At 46.6% G+C, this 17,075-nt stretch overlaps 1 protein-coding gene and 1 long non-coding RNA gene across 3 annotated transcripts in view; one reads left to right on the forward strand and one right to left on the reverse strand.

Moving 5' to 3' along the window:
* Positions 1 to 17,075, forward strand: part of Nod1 (nucleotide binding oligomerization domain containing 1) — a 48,500-nt gene that overhangs the window by 14,411 nt on the left and 17,014 nt on the right. Inside the window, exons 2-4 of the mRNA XM_021165643.2 lie at positions 8,248 to 8,568; positions 9,854 to 10,028; positions 13,034 to 14,858. Of these exons, the coding sequence (XP_021021302.1) occupies positions 8,368 to 8,568; positions 9,854 to 10,028; positions 13,034 to 14,858 (2,201 nt within the window). The 5' untranslated portion in view covers positions 8,248 to 8,367. The remainder of the gene's footprint in view (positions 1 to 8,247; positions 8,569 to 9,853; positions 10,029 to 13,033; positions 14,859 to 17,075) is intronic.
* The window catches only part of LOC147003977 (uncharacterized), a 28,184-nt gene that overhangs the window by 6,340 nt on the left and 4,769 nt on the right, over positions 1 to 17,075 (reverse strand). The window lies entirely within an intron of this gene.

Below are 17,075 nucleotides of genomic sequence, written 5' to 3' on the forward strand. Positions count from 1 at the left end.
AGCAGGGCGTGTCAGGAAAGGGCAGAATCATAAGGCCCCTGGGGCTGATGGGAAATGACTTCTTTGAGCGTTCTCTTCTTGATTCAACCCCAAAAAAGTAGATTGCTACTTTTAAATGGCAATCCGTAAGTTACTGCTGTATAATATAAAGCAGTGCTTTCAGCTAGGCATGGCGGTGCGTGCTTTTATCCCTGACATATGGGAGACCCAGGCAGAAGGATCTCGAGAGCTTGAGGCCACACTGCAGTACACAGTAAGACTCTCTCTTAACGTAAAACTAAAACAAACGTAACGCTCATAGAACATTTCAGATTTTAAAAATATAGGTTGATGACACTTGGCAAATATGCATGTGTGTGTGTGTGTGTTTATGTATATGCTCTTCGCTCAGTGTCTGCAGGGATCAGTGTCAGGATACTCCAAGGAAAACAAAATCCACCAGTGCTCAAATCCCTGATACAAGACTGAGTGATTATCTTCATATACCTACACATACCATCCTGAAAATTCAAATCATCTTTAGATTTTTATGACGCCTAATGCATTGTAAGTGCTATAAAAGTGGTTATAGCATTCGATTCAAGAAACAATGACAAGAAAAAATCTACAAATTCTTCCATGTTTAGTGAGGTGCGATATTTTTCTGAATATTCTTGATCCATGGTTGGTTGAATCTGAGAATGTGGAATTCACAAATGTATACACACTATATACACACACACACTACACACACACACACTACACACTATACATACACTACACACACACACACACACACAGAGCTCTCACTCAAAATATTTCTATGTCCCCAGGAGTTTGCATGGCTGTTGTTTTGCAATCCGTGTCTCCCAGCTACCATCTCCCGGCTTCTACACAGAGCCATACAGTGTATTCTGTTTTATTGAGCCTGACTTTCCTCAGCCTTGAATCTGACAGCAGTGATGCATTTTATTGCACTCACATGTGCCTGGTGCTGAGTTATGTGTCTGTAGACACTGTTCTGACTCAGTCACTCAATTCCTCTGGGAACTGCCAACTCCTTTCTCACAGTCAACAGCAGGGGCCTTGTTGGAATGAAACAGAACCAAAACCCTGTCAGAACTTCTGATTCTCCTCACAGGGCAGATTTCTTAGAAAGGGAAGTTGCTAAAGACGCTTCTCAAGGCTGTTGGTGCCTAGTGTTGAGCAGTGTCAGCTCACCACCAGGAAGGGGAGACAAAGAAAAGCAAACCTGAGCCCTTGGCTCATTTTTGTCTGTGGACTCTCAACAGCTTTGTTAAGACATCAGGCCACAAGTCCAGAGTGCTTGAGAGCAATCTTTCTACTCCATCAGCTAAAACTAGTGCCATTCAATACGTCACACAAATGTCCTCTGATAGATCTCAAAGCCCTCAATGTTAGATGTCACTAAGATAAAACCTGGTCCTATAAAATGTCCTTGGAAAGCTCCCTCAGTTTGTGAGAGTGACACCATAACACCTGCTCTCAGTTGACTTCAAACATACCAACAGTGGAGGCCACACAGCAGAAAACCTCTTCTAGCTTCCCCCTAACTGTGGGTAACACCTCTCATGTGTGAATTCTGACAGTAACATTGCCTAATTACTTTGCACCATTGAGTCTTAACTTGGAGTGCAAAGTCTAGAAAAGGGGAACATTCTTTATAGCACGCCTTAACAGGACCTCTCATGCATCTCTGGCAAGAACTTAGGAATGTGAGGGGGAAAGCCATTGTACTGACGGTGATACCAAATGGTGGGATGTTCTAGTTCTACCATTGTAGACACTGGACCAAGCCACATGTTATATACAAGATCAGAAAGGCTACTTTATTAAAACTGTAGTTCCTGGGCAGAAGGAGCCGACAGGGAACAAAGTTGCAATCAGGCTATTCAAGAGTACAGGGTTGCAAAATTGCATCTACCACATGGCCATTGAACACTTACAGTGTTGTTGGCCAGAATGTAAATGATCTCTAAGTGTGAGATGCACCAGACTTCAAAGCTTCAGTATGAAAAATAAGTACACAGACATTCCTTCATAAACTTGTGCTGTGTGACACTATTCTGAGGAGACATGAACAAATGTTTACTTACCCCAGATAAGGAACCAATGGGGGACCAGAGTATAGATACCATCAAAGTCCAACTTGGTGGACAAATGAGTAGTTTTATTGGGGCTACTTAGAGGAATACGGGTAAGGGATTATTTACAGGAGCAGAAATGGCTCAGAGACCTTTATCACCAAAGCCCACTCCAGTGTGGGTGACAGATTACCGAAGCTGGAAACCTGGAGCCTACTGCACTCCCTGCAGGCAGCTCAACAAGGTGAAGAGTGTCCTTTCCAAGCATCCCGGCAGGTCTCTGCAGGGGGCTGATTGGTTCCAGCCTCTTCTGGGCAGCTCAGCTTGTCTGATAGTATCACTCCACTTGGCAATCCTTACAGATTATATATGCTTGGGGAGAGAGGGGTCTTGTGTATCTTGTCAGTTTCAGGAACTTCCTGAAGCTTGAATTGTTTACCTATTGAGCTTAATGAGCTTCCTTGCATGATGGATGGTTTCACCTCCCCTTAGACTATCTTCTTGTTTACCTCGTTCTAACATCCTGTGTCTTAAAAAGCTTCCCTCCAAGATGGAAATTTTACTCTTAGAGGAAACCACATGTTTTACAGAGGACATATTTGAGCAATGCTTTTCATATATTTAACTAATTGAAATATCTCGTTAAGTCACCTGCTTATTTTACTTTCATTAAAGTAAACTTAAAAAAAAAAATTTACCAGGATTGGTGAGATGGCTCAAGGGATAAAGGTGCTTGCCTGCAAGCCTGGTGACTGGATTTTAGTTCCCAGACCCATCTGGTAACTGATTCTGGAACACTGTCTCCTGCACCGTGGTGCTTGTACACATGTGAGTGCATGCACACGTACTGAATGAATAAATGTAAAAAAAAAAAAAAAAACCATAAAAAATACTAAATAGGGGCTGGAGATGGCTCAGTGGTTAAAGAGCACTGGCTCTCTTCCAGAGGACCTAGGTTCAACTCCCATCATCCATGTGGCAGCTCACAACTGCCTTTAACTCCAGTTCTAGAGGATCTGACACCCTCACACCAATGGACAGAAAATAAAATAAATTATTATTTTAAATAGTAAAATAGAGCTACTATGAGGTTTATAGTTTACTTTATATAAGCAACCTTGCTCTATCATCTTTTAGGATCATTCTCTTCAAGCACTGTCTTATTTGTGGATACTCAGGACCCCGAGTGAATCACTTGGGCTCATAGGTTCAAGACCAGCCTAAGAAACATAGGGAGCCTTTAAAACATGACCCTGTTCTCTAATCTTCTTTCCTCTGTTACTTCCTTCCCCAACGTCCACTGCATCTGGTTCAGAAGTCCAAGTTGCAAGAGGGAACATAGAGATCAGTTTCCACAAAGACTGGGGATTCTCCTAGCCTGGAGACAGAAAGAGCCAGGCATGATGACACGGGCCTATACACAGGTCCCAGGACTCAGGAGGCTGAGGCAGGAGGATTGTCAGTTTAGGTCAGCCTCAGGTACATAGGAGTCAGAGGACAACCAAATTAACACAGCAAGATCCCCATCTTAAAAAAATAAAGATGCCAGAAACATAGACACACAGACACAGACAGACACACAGACAGACACACACACACACACACACACACTCAGGGGTTTCCTCTTACCAACATACTCTACCTGCCTCTGATTACCACCTGCATATTTTATCCTAATTTTTCTACTTCATGTCCCACCTTGCATTCTGCTGCCTGAGGTCTCATTTTCAGGCCACATCCACGGCCTTAATTTGTTTCTTTGGTTGTTTCCTTGGACTGTCTGGACAGGATCTCCTTTCAACTCCCATCCTCAAGGCTCCATTTATAGAGCTGGTTAAACCTCCCCCTACAGAGTGGCCTAGCTCTGTAAACTCAACCTCTGCCATTTCTCCTTCCTCTTCTCCACCCCTTCCTCTCCCTCCCCACTTCTCCAGCCCTCCTTTTCCCTTACTCCTCTGCTGTTCCTACTACTACCTACCCCCAGCTCCCTTGCCTTCCACTGGCACCACAGGACCCACCCTTTGGCAGGTTGTGACTTGGGAGACGCTTGGCTCTCTGTTTCTGGTGGCACCAGCTCATGCTTGGTCACTCTCCCTGAGGTGTCTCATGGTAGTTTGCTCTGTCTCTGGCTTTGGTTTATTAGGCAATGTGTTTCTTTGTTTCCTTTTTGATGTCCACCCCTCCTTAACTTCCTGCCAAAGAGAGCTCACTGCCCTCTGAAAATTACAAAAAAAACCCAGCCTCTTTGCCAGCTAGGGGTCATGGACCCGTGGCTTTGTTCAGGTGGTCAGAAATCAGGAGAGAGTGTACCCTTTTGCAGGTGAACTGTGAAGAGCCCATGGTGGAAATTACAGGAAAAGCCTGGGAAGCCAAGGAACAATGTTTGTGGGAACTGCAGGCACGGGAAAAAGAAGCCGGGTTAACAGCCCACTCCCAGTTGATAAGAGTTGGGTCAAGCGGAATGAAGGCAGTTGCTCAACCTCCTTTCCCCAGCCTTCTAAACACGCTGACTCACCCGGGGAGAACCGTGGCCTTTCCCTGTTCTCTCACACTTGTGAGCGTTTCAAGAGAAAGTTTCCACTCTAGGCTTCAGCTTCCACCTTTCTCACAGGCTCCCAGAGCCGCCTCATCCCTTGCAACGACTTACTGCTGTTATAGTTCTTGTCCTCTGTTTCTTTGATGATAATTTATTTATTGAGCTAGTCAGTTATGTTATACATTTTTTTTTTATTTTTTGATCTCACAATATACATTTTAAAGCACTTTAAAATGTTTTTGAGATTATAATATAACTATAGTATTTTTCTGTTCCTTTTTTCCCCTTCCAAACCTTTCTGTATTATCCTTCCCCACTCTCCTTCAAACTCATGCCTTTTTTTCCCCACTAATCCCATGACTGACACCATGGATTAAAGGTAGTGAGAATTGGCCCTGAGGGCTGGCCTGTCTGAGTAAGAGCGGCCTAGACAGAACATGGCTGCATATATATATGTGTGTGTGTGTATGTGTGTGTGTATATATGTGTATGTGTGTGTGTGTGTGTGTGCGTGCAATATATATTCCTACATATAACCCTTCAGGCCATATAACGTTACTTGTATGTATGATTTCAGGGATGACCATTCCTGATTCCAGCTCTCACCAATTGCCTATAATTCTTTGTGTAGGGTGGAGGCCTCATAGACTTTTCTCTGTCCAGTTTGGCATGTTCATTGGTGTCATCCTATTTGGGCCATCATGTTGGTGAAACTTTACGGATGTAGCTTCTGATATCACTAGGAGATACAACCTCATAGACAACTTTCCAATCCTCTGGCTCTTACAGTATTTCGGCCCCTTCTTCCAACATGCTTGCTGAGCCTTAGCTATGGGGCTATTTTGTAGATGAACCCATTGGGACTGGTCTCCATAGCTTGGCGTTTTGATTAGTTGTGATTTTCTATAGTGGTCTCCATCTGCTGCAAAGTTTCCATGATGAGGGTGAAGATTACTCTGATTTGTGGTTATAAGGACAAATGTTTATAAATTGTTGTTTGAGATGGTTTAATAAATTAGTAGTTGTAGATTCTCTTCTGATAACCATGATTTCACTAGCTCTGAGTAATTATCTAGGTTTCCTGTACCAGGCATTGTTCCCAATTTTGAGCAGGTCTTAAGTCCAACGAGAGAGCTGTTGGTTACCACCTAGGTGTGTGTGCCACTACTGTACCCTCAGGGTTTTGGGCCTTGCTGGTCACTGATGTGGGTCATAGGCACCAGAGCTGGGTAAGATTATTGGTCGCCTCCTTCGTTCCAGGCACGTGCCTCCATCCTCCGTCTCTGTCTCTGGGTGCTGAGAGGGTCCTCGTGCTTGCACAGCAAGCTCTTTACCATCTGAGCTATCTTTGTAGCACCCCCAAATACCATCCAAAACCCCAAACAAGGCTGGGCATACCTTTAATCCTGGCAATCAGAGTTATGTAGTGGGACTGTCTCACAAACAGCAAGAACTAAATATAAGCAATGAACATGAATTATGAAAGGGGTATAAAGCTAATTGTTTTTCTAATTTTTTAAAATATTTATTTTATTTATTTTATGTATGTGAGTACGCTGTAGCTGTCTTCAGACAGACCAGAAGAGGGCATCAGATCCAATTACAGATGATTGTGAACCACCATGTGGGTTGCTGGGAATTGAACTCAGGACCTCTGGAAGAGCAATCAGTGTTCCTCTGAGCCATCTCTCCAGCCCTCTATTTTTCTAATTTTAATTCTGTCTTAGGATTTCTGTTTGGGGTAGTAGATAAGTATTTGATTATAAAAGAACAAAACCCAATGTGAACCTCTATTGCTTCCTTTCCAAATGGCTAGTTTAACTGTTTAGAAGTTCATTAAGATGTACAGTCTTTGGAGATGGTTAATTTCAGTGTGTGATATCTTCATTGCAACTTTTTATAATAACATTTAAATTTAAAAAGAGGCCCTCCTTGTGTGGAAGGGTCCCTGCAGGCTTTATAGCTGTCAGTGATATGATCCTCAAAAAGACAAGAATTAAACTTGGTTCAGTCAGGTTTTGGTACAGGTGCTGGGCCGGGACTTCTAGAGTCTGACACCAGATCATCTAACTTTAGCCATATTTAAGCACAACACAATTTTGGGGAACAGCTTTGTGATAACAAGTAGCTCGGCCCTGTGAGTATAGCAAAGCCCAGGCATGTTTACACTGAAGCTCTTTGCAGAGGACACATGGCTTCCTTTATAAGATTGTTCTTGATGACTTAGAAACATTGCTCAAGGTCATGATCTGGGGAGAATGATGGAGGTCAACATAATGCATGGCCCTAAGGCCATGTCGCTCAGGCTGTTGTAAAACAGAAAGAGCATCTCTCACTAGGATGAGTTTTATGGCCTAAAGCAATGCTCAAGGTTTTAGAGGAAAAGGACCTGGGATAAGTAAATCACAAATTCTGGGCAATATGGGCAGATCCTGGCTCATCAGACAGCAGACAATCACCAAGTTGTAAACTCTCCCAAGCACACCAGGAGGAGGACAGGCTAAACATCTCTTTCCTTTAAAGGATACCTGTGAGTTTAACTTTTCTGGCTTCTGTGCCTGTGTACATAAATACTTTTTGCCCTTTACATCCTTGTTGGGTTTGCAGATTCCAGAAAGATAATGAAGGTCTAAGCGAAGAAGACCTTGTTAGAGTATTTTAATCTTCCTTCAAGGGATAATGCCAGAGACTCAATGTGACCAGCCATTTGAATTTGGTATTATCAGCTTGATGTCACTTACTGAGGAAGCCATGGGTTCTGAAGTGGGTCCTAGTGACCACCTTCTTCCCTCTCTCCCCCTCTCTCTTTCCCGGTCTCCATGCGGAGACAGAGCTGCTCTACTCTGCCATGCCTTCTCCATGGGAAAGATTGAAACAAGGAGGCAGAATAAATCTTTCTTCCCTGGCATTGGTCTCTTGCTGCAGTGACAGCAACACTGATGAACACATTTAGTGGTGCAGCAAACCACCGACAGCATTGAATTGTGTGGAGGTTTGGTCTGTTGCTATGTGTTGTAATACTAAATACTGGCCCCCAAGGTCTGCTTGCCTCAGGGAGGAGGCAAATACACCAAGAGTAACCTTGATCCTTAATTTAAATCTATTGGTTGAATAAAGATGCCTTCAGCCTATAGCTGGGCAATAGAGAGATAGGTGGGGTTTCGGTTCCCAGGCTTGGGGTCTGAGGAGGACCAAGAGGAAGAGAGAAGGTGGAGGGAAGAAAAGACACCATGGGCTAAAGATGGTGGGAACTGGCCCTGAGGGTTGGCCAGTCTGAGTAAGAGTGGCCTAGAAGGAATATGACAAGTCATATCTTGGGGTTGTTGGCAGAGAAGTAGCCATAATGGCATAGATGGTAGATCTATGCCCAGCCATAATGCTGGTTAAAGTTTAGTATAAGTATAAAAATTTTGTGTGTTTTATGTGGGAACTGAACGATCAAAGGTGGGGTAGAAACCCCCAACTGAGATTAAATATACATTACAACAGAATTATTGTTGTTGTTTATCCTCCCTGATAAAATTCTTAGGCATGACTCCTTCCTGTCGGAGGTAGAAAATGGGAGAAGGGAGAGGGAGAATTCACCAGGGAAGTTTGCTTTGCTAACATTGTCCTTTACCTCTTCAGGGTCAGCAATGAAAGGCAGGATCCCGGGTGGTGGCCCTGAATCCTGATTGCCTGTCCTGCCAGCGAGATACATGTGGTCAAAGATGAATTTGAGAAAAGTAGCTGCTGGCTACTTGAACAATGGAGGAACGCGGCCATCATGAGATGGAAGGCACCCCATCGGGTTGTCACTCCCACATTAAACTGCTGAAGATCAACAGGGAACATCTGGTCACCAACATTCGGAACACTCAGTGTCTGGTGGACAACTTGCTGGAGAATGGCTACTTCTCAGCCGAAGATGCAGAGATTGTGTGTGCCTGTCCCACCAAGCCTGACAAGGTGCAGTGGGGGACACTGGTGCTGATAGTCACTGACCTGGCTTTCTAGCAGTGGTCCGCCTTGCTGACCCCTGCAAATTCATTGGGGGGAATTTGGTATTTGGGTCAAATTTCACTCTCGAGTCTTTAGTTGTTGTTGTTGTTGTTGTTTTTAGTCCCATGCAGCTTCTGTAGCATAAGGGTATTGGTGACATATGTGACTCACACTGTGGTCTCTGGGCTATTTTTATCCTTGAGCCTCAGCTTATGCATTACAGAAGAGACTGATGTCCATTCACACTGAGGTCTCGGTAGAATCCTAAATGCCCAAATGTTTAGCTTCCTGCCCAGTTTACTCCTGTCAGAGGCTGGAGCAAGCCCTACTGTTTCAGCATTCCCTGCTATGGGTATTGATCCGCAGTCCACCTTATAAGTGTGTCCTAAATGAGTAGGGGATACAGAGCGCCACACTCAGTGCCTGGACACCCCAAGGGCACAGAGGCGAAGACTCAGGGCCAGATTTAGAAGTGACTTCCTCCCAAGGTGGGGCCCCATTGAAGACTTTCCCATGCCACGAAGTAGGAAGTAGAGCAATTCTTAGTTCCCTAAGCTCGAGGGTATCTTCTGAAAAATCTAACAGAGACCTGGAAGTCCCTGGATAGAGGAATGAAGAGTTTATTTGAGAAGGAACAGGAAGAGATAGGAAGGAACTGCCAGTATGCTGGGGGCTTCCCTTATGATCCCCCCTCCTTTTTTGCTTTTTGAGACAGGGTCCTGTCTATAGTCTAGGTTGGTTTGAGACTATGATCCTCTTATCTCAAGATTCTCCCAAGTGCTAGGATTATAGATGTGTGCCTCTAAATACAGGTCCTGATTGTTTTGCCTGTATTTTAAATTAAAAGGCCATTTTGAGCATGTGATTTGACGGGAGTCCTGTTACCCTCCTGCGGGGTAGCCCAGCTATGCTACTTCCTTGTGTCTCTGAGGAGACTACCTCCCTTAGCACGCTTGTTCTGGGATGTCAGTGACATGAGATTAGCAGGGAAAGGCAGAGAAAAGACCACAGCTGGAGGGCTTTATCTGTGTCTGATCTGTTCTCAGGCTCACACATTCCTCCTGGCTTCTTATTGCCATGGGGCTGAGATCTTGCTAAAGAGGCCCATTTTGCAGATTCCATGTTGACTCTTACACTGGGTATGGAAGTGGCCAGGCTACTGCTACAATTCTAGCAGCTGGGTGCAGGATCCTTTTGACAGGAAGGTGTCCTTCACACCAGTATATGCTCTTAATGTGTGTGTTGTCTGTAGGTCCGAAAGATCCTTGACCTGGTGCAGAGCAAAGGTGAGGAGGTGTCTGAGTTCTTCCTCTACGTGCTGCAGCAGCTGGAGGATGCTTACGTGGACCTCAGGCTGTGGTTCTCAGAAATTGGCTTCTCCCCTTCCCAGCTCATTCGGACCAAAACTATCGTCAATACTGACCCAGGTAGGAGTCAGCACGGCGGGACTACAAGCTGGAGTACAGGGCCAGGCACTGGGGTCTGGAAATGCTGTGGGCATAAATGTGTAGCCAGCCAGCAAGGGCAGGCACCCTGGTAGCTTTAGGCTCTACCTCACCCAGCAACACCCCAGTGTTCCTTCCATTTTGGAAAGAAGAGATGGTCCCTGACACCAGAGCGCAGACTAGGTGCTTGCAACTGAACCAAACATGTGGAGCAACTCTGTCTGTTTTCTTTTTCTTGCTTTGGTTTTAGGGATGGAACCCTTGGCCTTAGGCATGCTGGACCAGTGCCTTACCATTGGTTTACATCCCCAGCCCTCTTCTTGTAGCTTGTTCTGGGCCCCCACAAATTATGGAAACGGCCTTTGTTCTGAATGCTTGCTCACTGCCTCCTCTGACTCAGAGATAGCAGTTTTGACACTGTGGGCTTTGTTTGTTTGCTTTTTCAGTTTGTTCTGGGAGGGCTAAGATGCCACTCAGTGGTAATGTATTTGCCTAGCATGCATAGCTCTGAGCTCAACCTTCAAGACACAAAAAATAATAAAAAAGAAAAATACCTTTCCAGAAACAAAACTGCCAGGTTTGATACTAGGTAAAGTTCTTTGGTCACTCAGGAGCCAGCCCGTGTTTTCAAAGTGCTATAGATTTCATTCATTGACCGCTTAGCTCCATAGTTTTTAGTGATGCACCCAACACATGCTAAAGCACTGTGCTGGATACTGAGGGTGCAGTAATGCCCAGGCATAAAATGAGCTGTCTTCCAGGAGTTCAGAGTCTATGGCAAGGAGACCAGGGCAGCAGCAGCAGCGAAAGGTACAACTGATGAGGGCAGAGTCTGCTCTGGGACAGGGTGATCTGTTCTAACTCTGCTTTGTGACACCTATTGACATCTACCAGGAACAAGCTTCCCCCCCCCCGCCCCCTCACTCCAATTTTAGACCCCAGTTTGACCTGGGGTTCTAGTCACTTTACAACTCAATGACAAAATGTCTAGAAAAGCAACTTCAAGAAGAAAAGCTCTGTTTTAGTGTCTCAGTCCACAGTTGCTTGGCTCCTTTGTCATGGGCCTAAGTGGGGCGGAAGCATTATGGTGGATGAACATGTAGAGAACTGCTGCTATCTGACAACAGTGACAGACAGCAAGGAGCCAGGGACAAGATACAGTGACCTGCCTCTTCCCATTAACCCCACCTCCTAGTTTCTGCCACTTCCCTACAATTCCGTAAGATTATGAAACTGTCAGTGGATTCATTTTGGTGAGATCACAGCCTTAAAGATCCATTACCTACCCAAAGTTCAATGTCTGGCCCTGTCATTGGCCTTCATAGGCCATATCAGATTCAAGACGTTACACTTGGAAACAAAAATAACCTTCCCAGAGAGTGAATGTTTACAGAGAATAAAGCCAAGCAGCAGTGCCAAGGCTGTTTGCTCCTGTAGCCCAAGGTGCCAGGTGTCCTTAGGCAGCCTCTTGCTCACATTATTCTTTTCCAGCCTGCCTGCCTGCCTCATTTCCTTCGTGTGTGTATGTGTGTGTGTGTGTGTGTGTGTGTGTGTGTGTGTGTGTACATTATCCCACGCTGAGTGGTTCTCTCAAGGACTTCTCTTTTGGTTCCTTCAGCCATGACTAGCATGTAGAGAGTAATTTATTCTACATAATAGAATCATATTGCAAGATTTCACATCAATGAATGTCCAGAAAAAGCACATTTATAAAGAGGAGAAGCCCACTAGCAGTTGTCAGTGTCTGGAGTTGGGACAGAACAGAGGCTGGCTACAAATCAGCTCCAAACACTTTAGGAGGATGATAGAAATTTCTAGAACAAACTATAGTTGTACTTATTAAACTCTATAAATTTACTAAAACTTAAATGACTAGTATATTATATGATTAGTAAAATTTCTCCAATATAAATTATTATGAGTTAGACTCAAGTAAGCTATAAATAACGAACAATTAACTTTAAACTTCTTTTTTAAAAAATGAGGATTTGTGTTTTGGGAGCAGGATCTACCAGTATAAGCCCATGCTGGTCTTGAACTCTTGATCTTCCTGCCTCAGCCTCCTAAGTAGAGATTACAAAGGTGTGCCACCATACCCATCCCTCTTTACAAATTTTGAACAATTGGACTAAATTGATGGGGTGAATCCAGGAGTGTGCATATGAGCATCTGGATTTTTGTTAATTGGATAATTTAAATTCAAGAACTATTTTAAAGGACCGTGTAGAACACTCTTTTGTTTGGCATAAGCCCCATTTTTTTGTCATTCAGGTTCGATGGGAGCATGGACATCGTGGAGCATACTGTGGCATCTCTGCCTCTTGGGGCAGGTTGGGGCTCACCCTTGGGGCTTACACTGAGCATCTGTGCCCCAAGGTGCTCACCCTTGGAGCCAGAGGTTGCACTGTGTTAGCTCTGCATGTTTGATGTGATGTTTGAGGCTAGGCACAGCTCCTTTGCAAGTCAGATTAATGCCCAGCCTTGTATTTTTATAACCAAACATTTTGACGTGCAGTTCTGTCAGACCCTTATTCAAGAACAGTATTACAAAGCAAAGAACGGCTGGGGTAACTTCCCCCCATACAAGACTCTCAGTGCAGACTTACTATTCAAACAGGACTGTGGACTGGGATGGGGCAGCAAAGCCTGGCCCTCAAGTGTGAGTGGCTTCTGTCTCTAGGGTTCAATGACAACATTGTGCAGAGGAACAAGGGAGGCCTGTCTCAGATACTTGACCTGGAGAGGCCTGCAGCCCTGCTGCTGGCTAAACCTAAAGTCAAGCAGAGGGAGGGAATGCCTGACCCTCAAGTTCTGGGACACTGGCTCTTTGAAGCCTTGGGGGCTCCTGTTAGAGTAAATGATCTGGCTCAGAGTCTGGGCTGTTTGTTTGCTTATGTGCTTGCCTCTCTGTCCCAAGCTGCTCTGTTTAACGCATCTACTCCCTGTCCCCTCACCTGGTTGCTGGGAAACACTCCTCCCCGCTCCAGTAAGCAGGTATACCCAACAGCTGCGACACCAATTGGGCCGCGACTCCAAGTTCATGCTGTGCTACGCCCAGAAGGAGGACCTGCTACTGGAGGAGACCTATATGGACACACTCATGGAGCTGGTAGGCTTCAACAATGAAAACCTGGGCAGCCTAGGAGGCCTGGATTGCCTGCTGGACCACAGTACCGGCGTCCTCAACGAGCATGGCGAGACTGTCTTCGTGTTCGGGGACGCAGGAGTGGGCAAGTCCATGCTGCTGCAGAGGTTGCAGAGCCTCTGGGCGTCGGGCAGGTTGACCTCTACGGCCAAATTCTTCTTCCACTTCCGCTGCCGCATGTTCAGCTGCTTCAAGGAGAGCGACATGCTGAGTCTGCAGGACCTGCTCTTCAAGCATTTCTGCTACCCGGAGCAGGACCCCGAGGAGGTGTTCTCCTTCTTGCTGCGCTTTCCCCACACAGCGCTCTTCACTTTTGACGGCCTGGATGAGCTGCACTCAGACTTCGACCTAAGCCGTGTGCCTGATAGCTGCTGCCCCTGGGAGCCGGCTCACCCTCTGGTCCTGCTGGCTAACCTCCTAAGTGGGAGGCTGCTCAAGGGTGCGGGCAAACTGCTCACTGCTCGCACAGGCGTGGAGGTCCCCCGCCAGCTCCTGCGCAAAAAGGTGCTGCTCCGGGGCTTCTCCCCAAGCCACCTGCGTGCCTATGCCCGCCGGATGTTCCCCGAGCGCACAGCGCAGGAGCATCTGCTGCAGCAGCTGGATGCCAACCCCAACCTCTGCAGCCTGTGCGGGGTGCCGCTCTTCTGTTGGATCATCTTCCGTTGTTTCCAGCACTTCCACACGGTCTTCGAGGGCTCCTCCTCGCAGTTGCCGGACTGTGCTGTGACCCTGACCGATGTCTTTCTGCTGGTCACTGAGGTGCATCTGAACAGGACGCAGCCCAGCAGCCTGGTGCAGCGCAACACGCGCAGCCCGGCGGAAACCCTACGTGCAGGCTGGCGCACGCTGCATGCGTTGGGAGAGGTGGCTCACCGAGGCACCGACAAGAGCCTCTTTGTGTTTGGCCAGGAGGAGGTGCAGGCGTCGAAGCTGCAGGAAGGAGATCTGCAGCTGGGCTTCCTGCGGGCTTTGCCCGATGTGGGCCCTGAGCAGGGCCAGTCTTACGAATTTTTCCACCTTACGCTCCAGGCCTTCTTCACCGCCTTCTTCCTGGTAGCAGATGACAAAGTGAGCACCCGGGAGTTGCTGAGGTTCTTTCGAGAATGGACGTCTCCCGGGGAGGCAACAAGCTCGTCCTGCCATTCTTCCTTCTTCTCCTTACAGTGCCTGGGCGGCAGAACCCGGTTGGGCCCTGATCCTTTCAGGAACAAAGATCACTTCCAATTCACCAACCTCTTCCTGTGCGGGCTACTGGCCAAAGCCCGACAGAAACTCCTTCGGCAGCTGGTGCCCAAGGCTATCCTGAGGAGGAAGCGCAGAGCCCTGTGGGCTCACCTGTTTGCCAGCTTGCGCTCCTACTTGAAGAGCCTACCTCGGGTCCAGTCTGGAGGCTTTAACCAGGTGCATGCCATGCCCACATTCCTGTGGATGCTGCGCTGCATCTATGAGACGCAGAGCCAGAAGGTGGGGCGCCTCGCCGCCAGGGGCATCAGTGCGGACTACCTCAAGCTGGCCTTCTGCAACGCTTGCTCTGCGGACTGCAGCGCCCTGTCCTTCGTCCTGCATCACTTCCACAGGCAGCTGGCCCTAGACCTGGACAACAACAACCTCAATGACTATGGCGTGCAGGAGCTGCAGCCTTGCTTTAGCCGACTCACGGTTATCAGGTGAGGCTGAAGGGCTTGGGGCCATATGACTAGTAACCTGGTTTAAGATTCTTGGTCTGTCCATTACACAAGGGCTCAACCCTTCTGTCTGAGAATGGGTAGGGGAGGCAAGGAGGAAAGCGAGTCAGGTGACCAGATCAGATCCAGCTGAACATCCTGTAACCAACTGCAATATCAGGAAGCTCAAGGGAGAGTCCTAACATGGCCAATCTAACAGCCACACAAAAATATTATAAGAGTGTGCTTTTGTTTTAATCCCAGGAGTAGGGATGTGGGGCTGTGTTGGACTCTCTGTAGCCGCTGACTATGATTTGCCTTGTGCTCTAGCAGAGGCATGCTTTTGCCAGCTGCAGATAGTTTCTGCAGTTGTATGACGTTTGGAACAACAGGAACTTTTCAGAGGGTATATAAATGCTAAAGCTCCAAAAGAGTTAGTGGTTTTAGTGGTTTTTTTGATCATTCAGATGGGATTGGTTGGGGTCTGTTTGCCATGCTCAAAGAAGAAGAAATTAGACTCTCTCTCTCTCTTCCATCCTTCTTTCTCTCCTTTCTAGTGGCAGGAGGTAAACAGGGTGTGGATAAAGGGTGGGAAAAAGAAGAACCCACGAAGTAGCAAAGACCAGCAACATTCCCTGTAGAGGCAGGGGCTGCTATTGCCTTGGAATGATATTGCTCATTTAGGCAAATAGGAAGCAGAGACAGAGAAGTTAAGGAATTGCTCCAGGCCCCACAGCTGAGACATGGTGGGGCCAGAAGGGGAAGAGCCGCCCTTGAAGATGAGCTTGAGGCTCAGAAAGAGCAGAGTCTTGCCTTTGGCTCCTGGTATCTGGTGTGGCCCCAGGGAAGGCAGACTATGAACTAATCGGCCTTGCTTCTCCTGAGAAAGGCAGCCCATACCTGCTGTCTTCGCATACCTGCTGTCTTCGCATACCTGCTGTCTTCGCATACCTGCTGTCTTCGGGTGGTTTTCCTGCTTGATAGTAGAAATGAGAGGCTACTCTGCTTCTCCTGCTAACATTACCTGCAGGAAACAAACCTGGCCAGTCTCTGCAGGGACTTCAGTCTGCCACCGTTTGGCTCATGCAGTTGTGTAGAACAGTGGAATTTTGGAGCTCATTCTTAGGCCTGGGAACTAGGTGAAAACTGTGTGGGGACTCGGTGTGTATGAAGCTGAAGACAGAAGGCAGCCTTATGGTTGACCTCACAGAAGCACTTTGAGTCCCTTGAAGATATCAGGTAGGTTTAATTGCAGTAAAGAGGTTGAGAAAACACAAACTCTTGGTGGCTTACATATATCTTATTTCTCTCTGGAGCAAAGTCTAGGAATATGTGATTAAAAGCTGATCTGTGGTTTCTCTGATCCGAATCCAGCTCTCTTTTGCCTTACTACCTGGCTTCTATATCCTGACCCAATATGGCTACGCAAGATGGTCGCTCCAGCCAACTACTTAGTATTGTAGCCAGATGGAATCACAAAAAGGACATGTCTTGTTTTTAATTTTTTTCTTCAGTATTGGAGTTTGAACTGGAGGCACCATACATACCACACAAGCACTTACCATTGAGCCACACTCCTAATGGTTTTTTTTTTTTTTTTTTTTTTTTTTTTCGAGACAGGGTTTCTCTGTGTAGCCCTGGCTGTCCTGGAACTCACTTTGTAGACCAGACTGGTCTCGAACTCAGAAATCCGCCTGCCTCTGCCTCCCAAGTGCTGGGATTAAAGGCGTGCGCCACCACTGCCCAGCTCCTAATGGTTTTAAAAAGCTATTGCCAATGAAACTGAAGGGACACTAGCCAGCTCGCGCATGGATCTGTCAGACTTTGCTCTTCTTCCCCATTCCCTCTGCCTTGCTAAAAACAATTGAATTGCTAAAGCTAACCCCAGGATCTGTTCCCTTATTTGGATATTTCCTCCTGAGACTGACCACCGATGCCCAACTATCAGAGAGTACTGAAGTCCTGTAATCAAAAGCCCCCTTTTTGGCTCACCCAATAAACATGCCCAGTTAATATTAAACACCTCATCCTAACACAGGGTTTCCCCCTCTACCTTTATAAACTGCCATTCTCCTTTGTACTGCATCTGTCTTCTCCTTATCCAGAGGCAGTCCTTTGTCCCTATGGGGACAAGTACCCCCCCCCTTTTGCTCCTTTCCCCTTCTCCCTCATCCACTATTTCCTGTCTTTGTCTCTTATTCCCTGCCCTCTGTCCCCTCT

This window comes from Mus caroli, unplaced genomic scaffold (assembly GCF_978045245.1).
Source record: "Mus caroli unplaced genomic scaffold, Mus_caroli_1 scaffold_7, whole genome shotgun sequence".
Taxonomy (NCBI): Eukaryota; Metazoa; Chordata; class Mammalia; order Rodentia; family Muridae; genus Mus; species Mus caroli.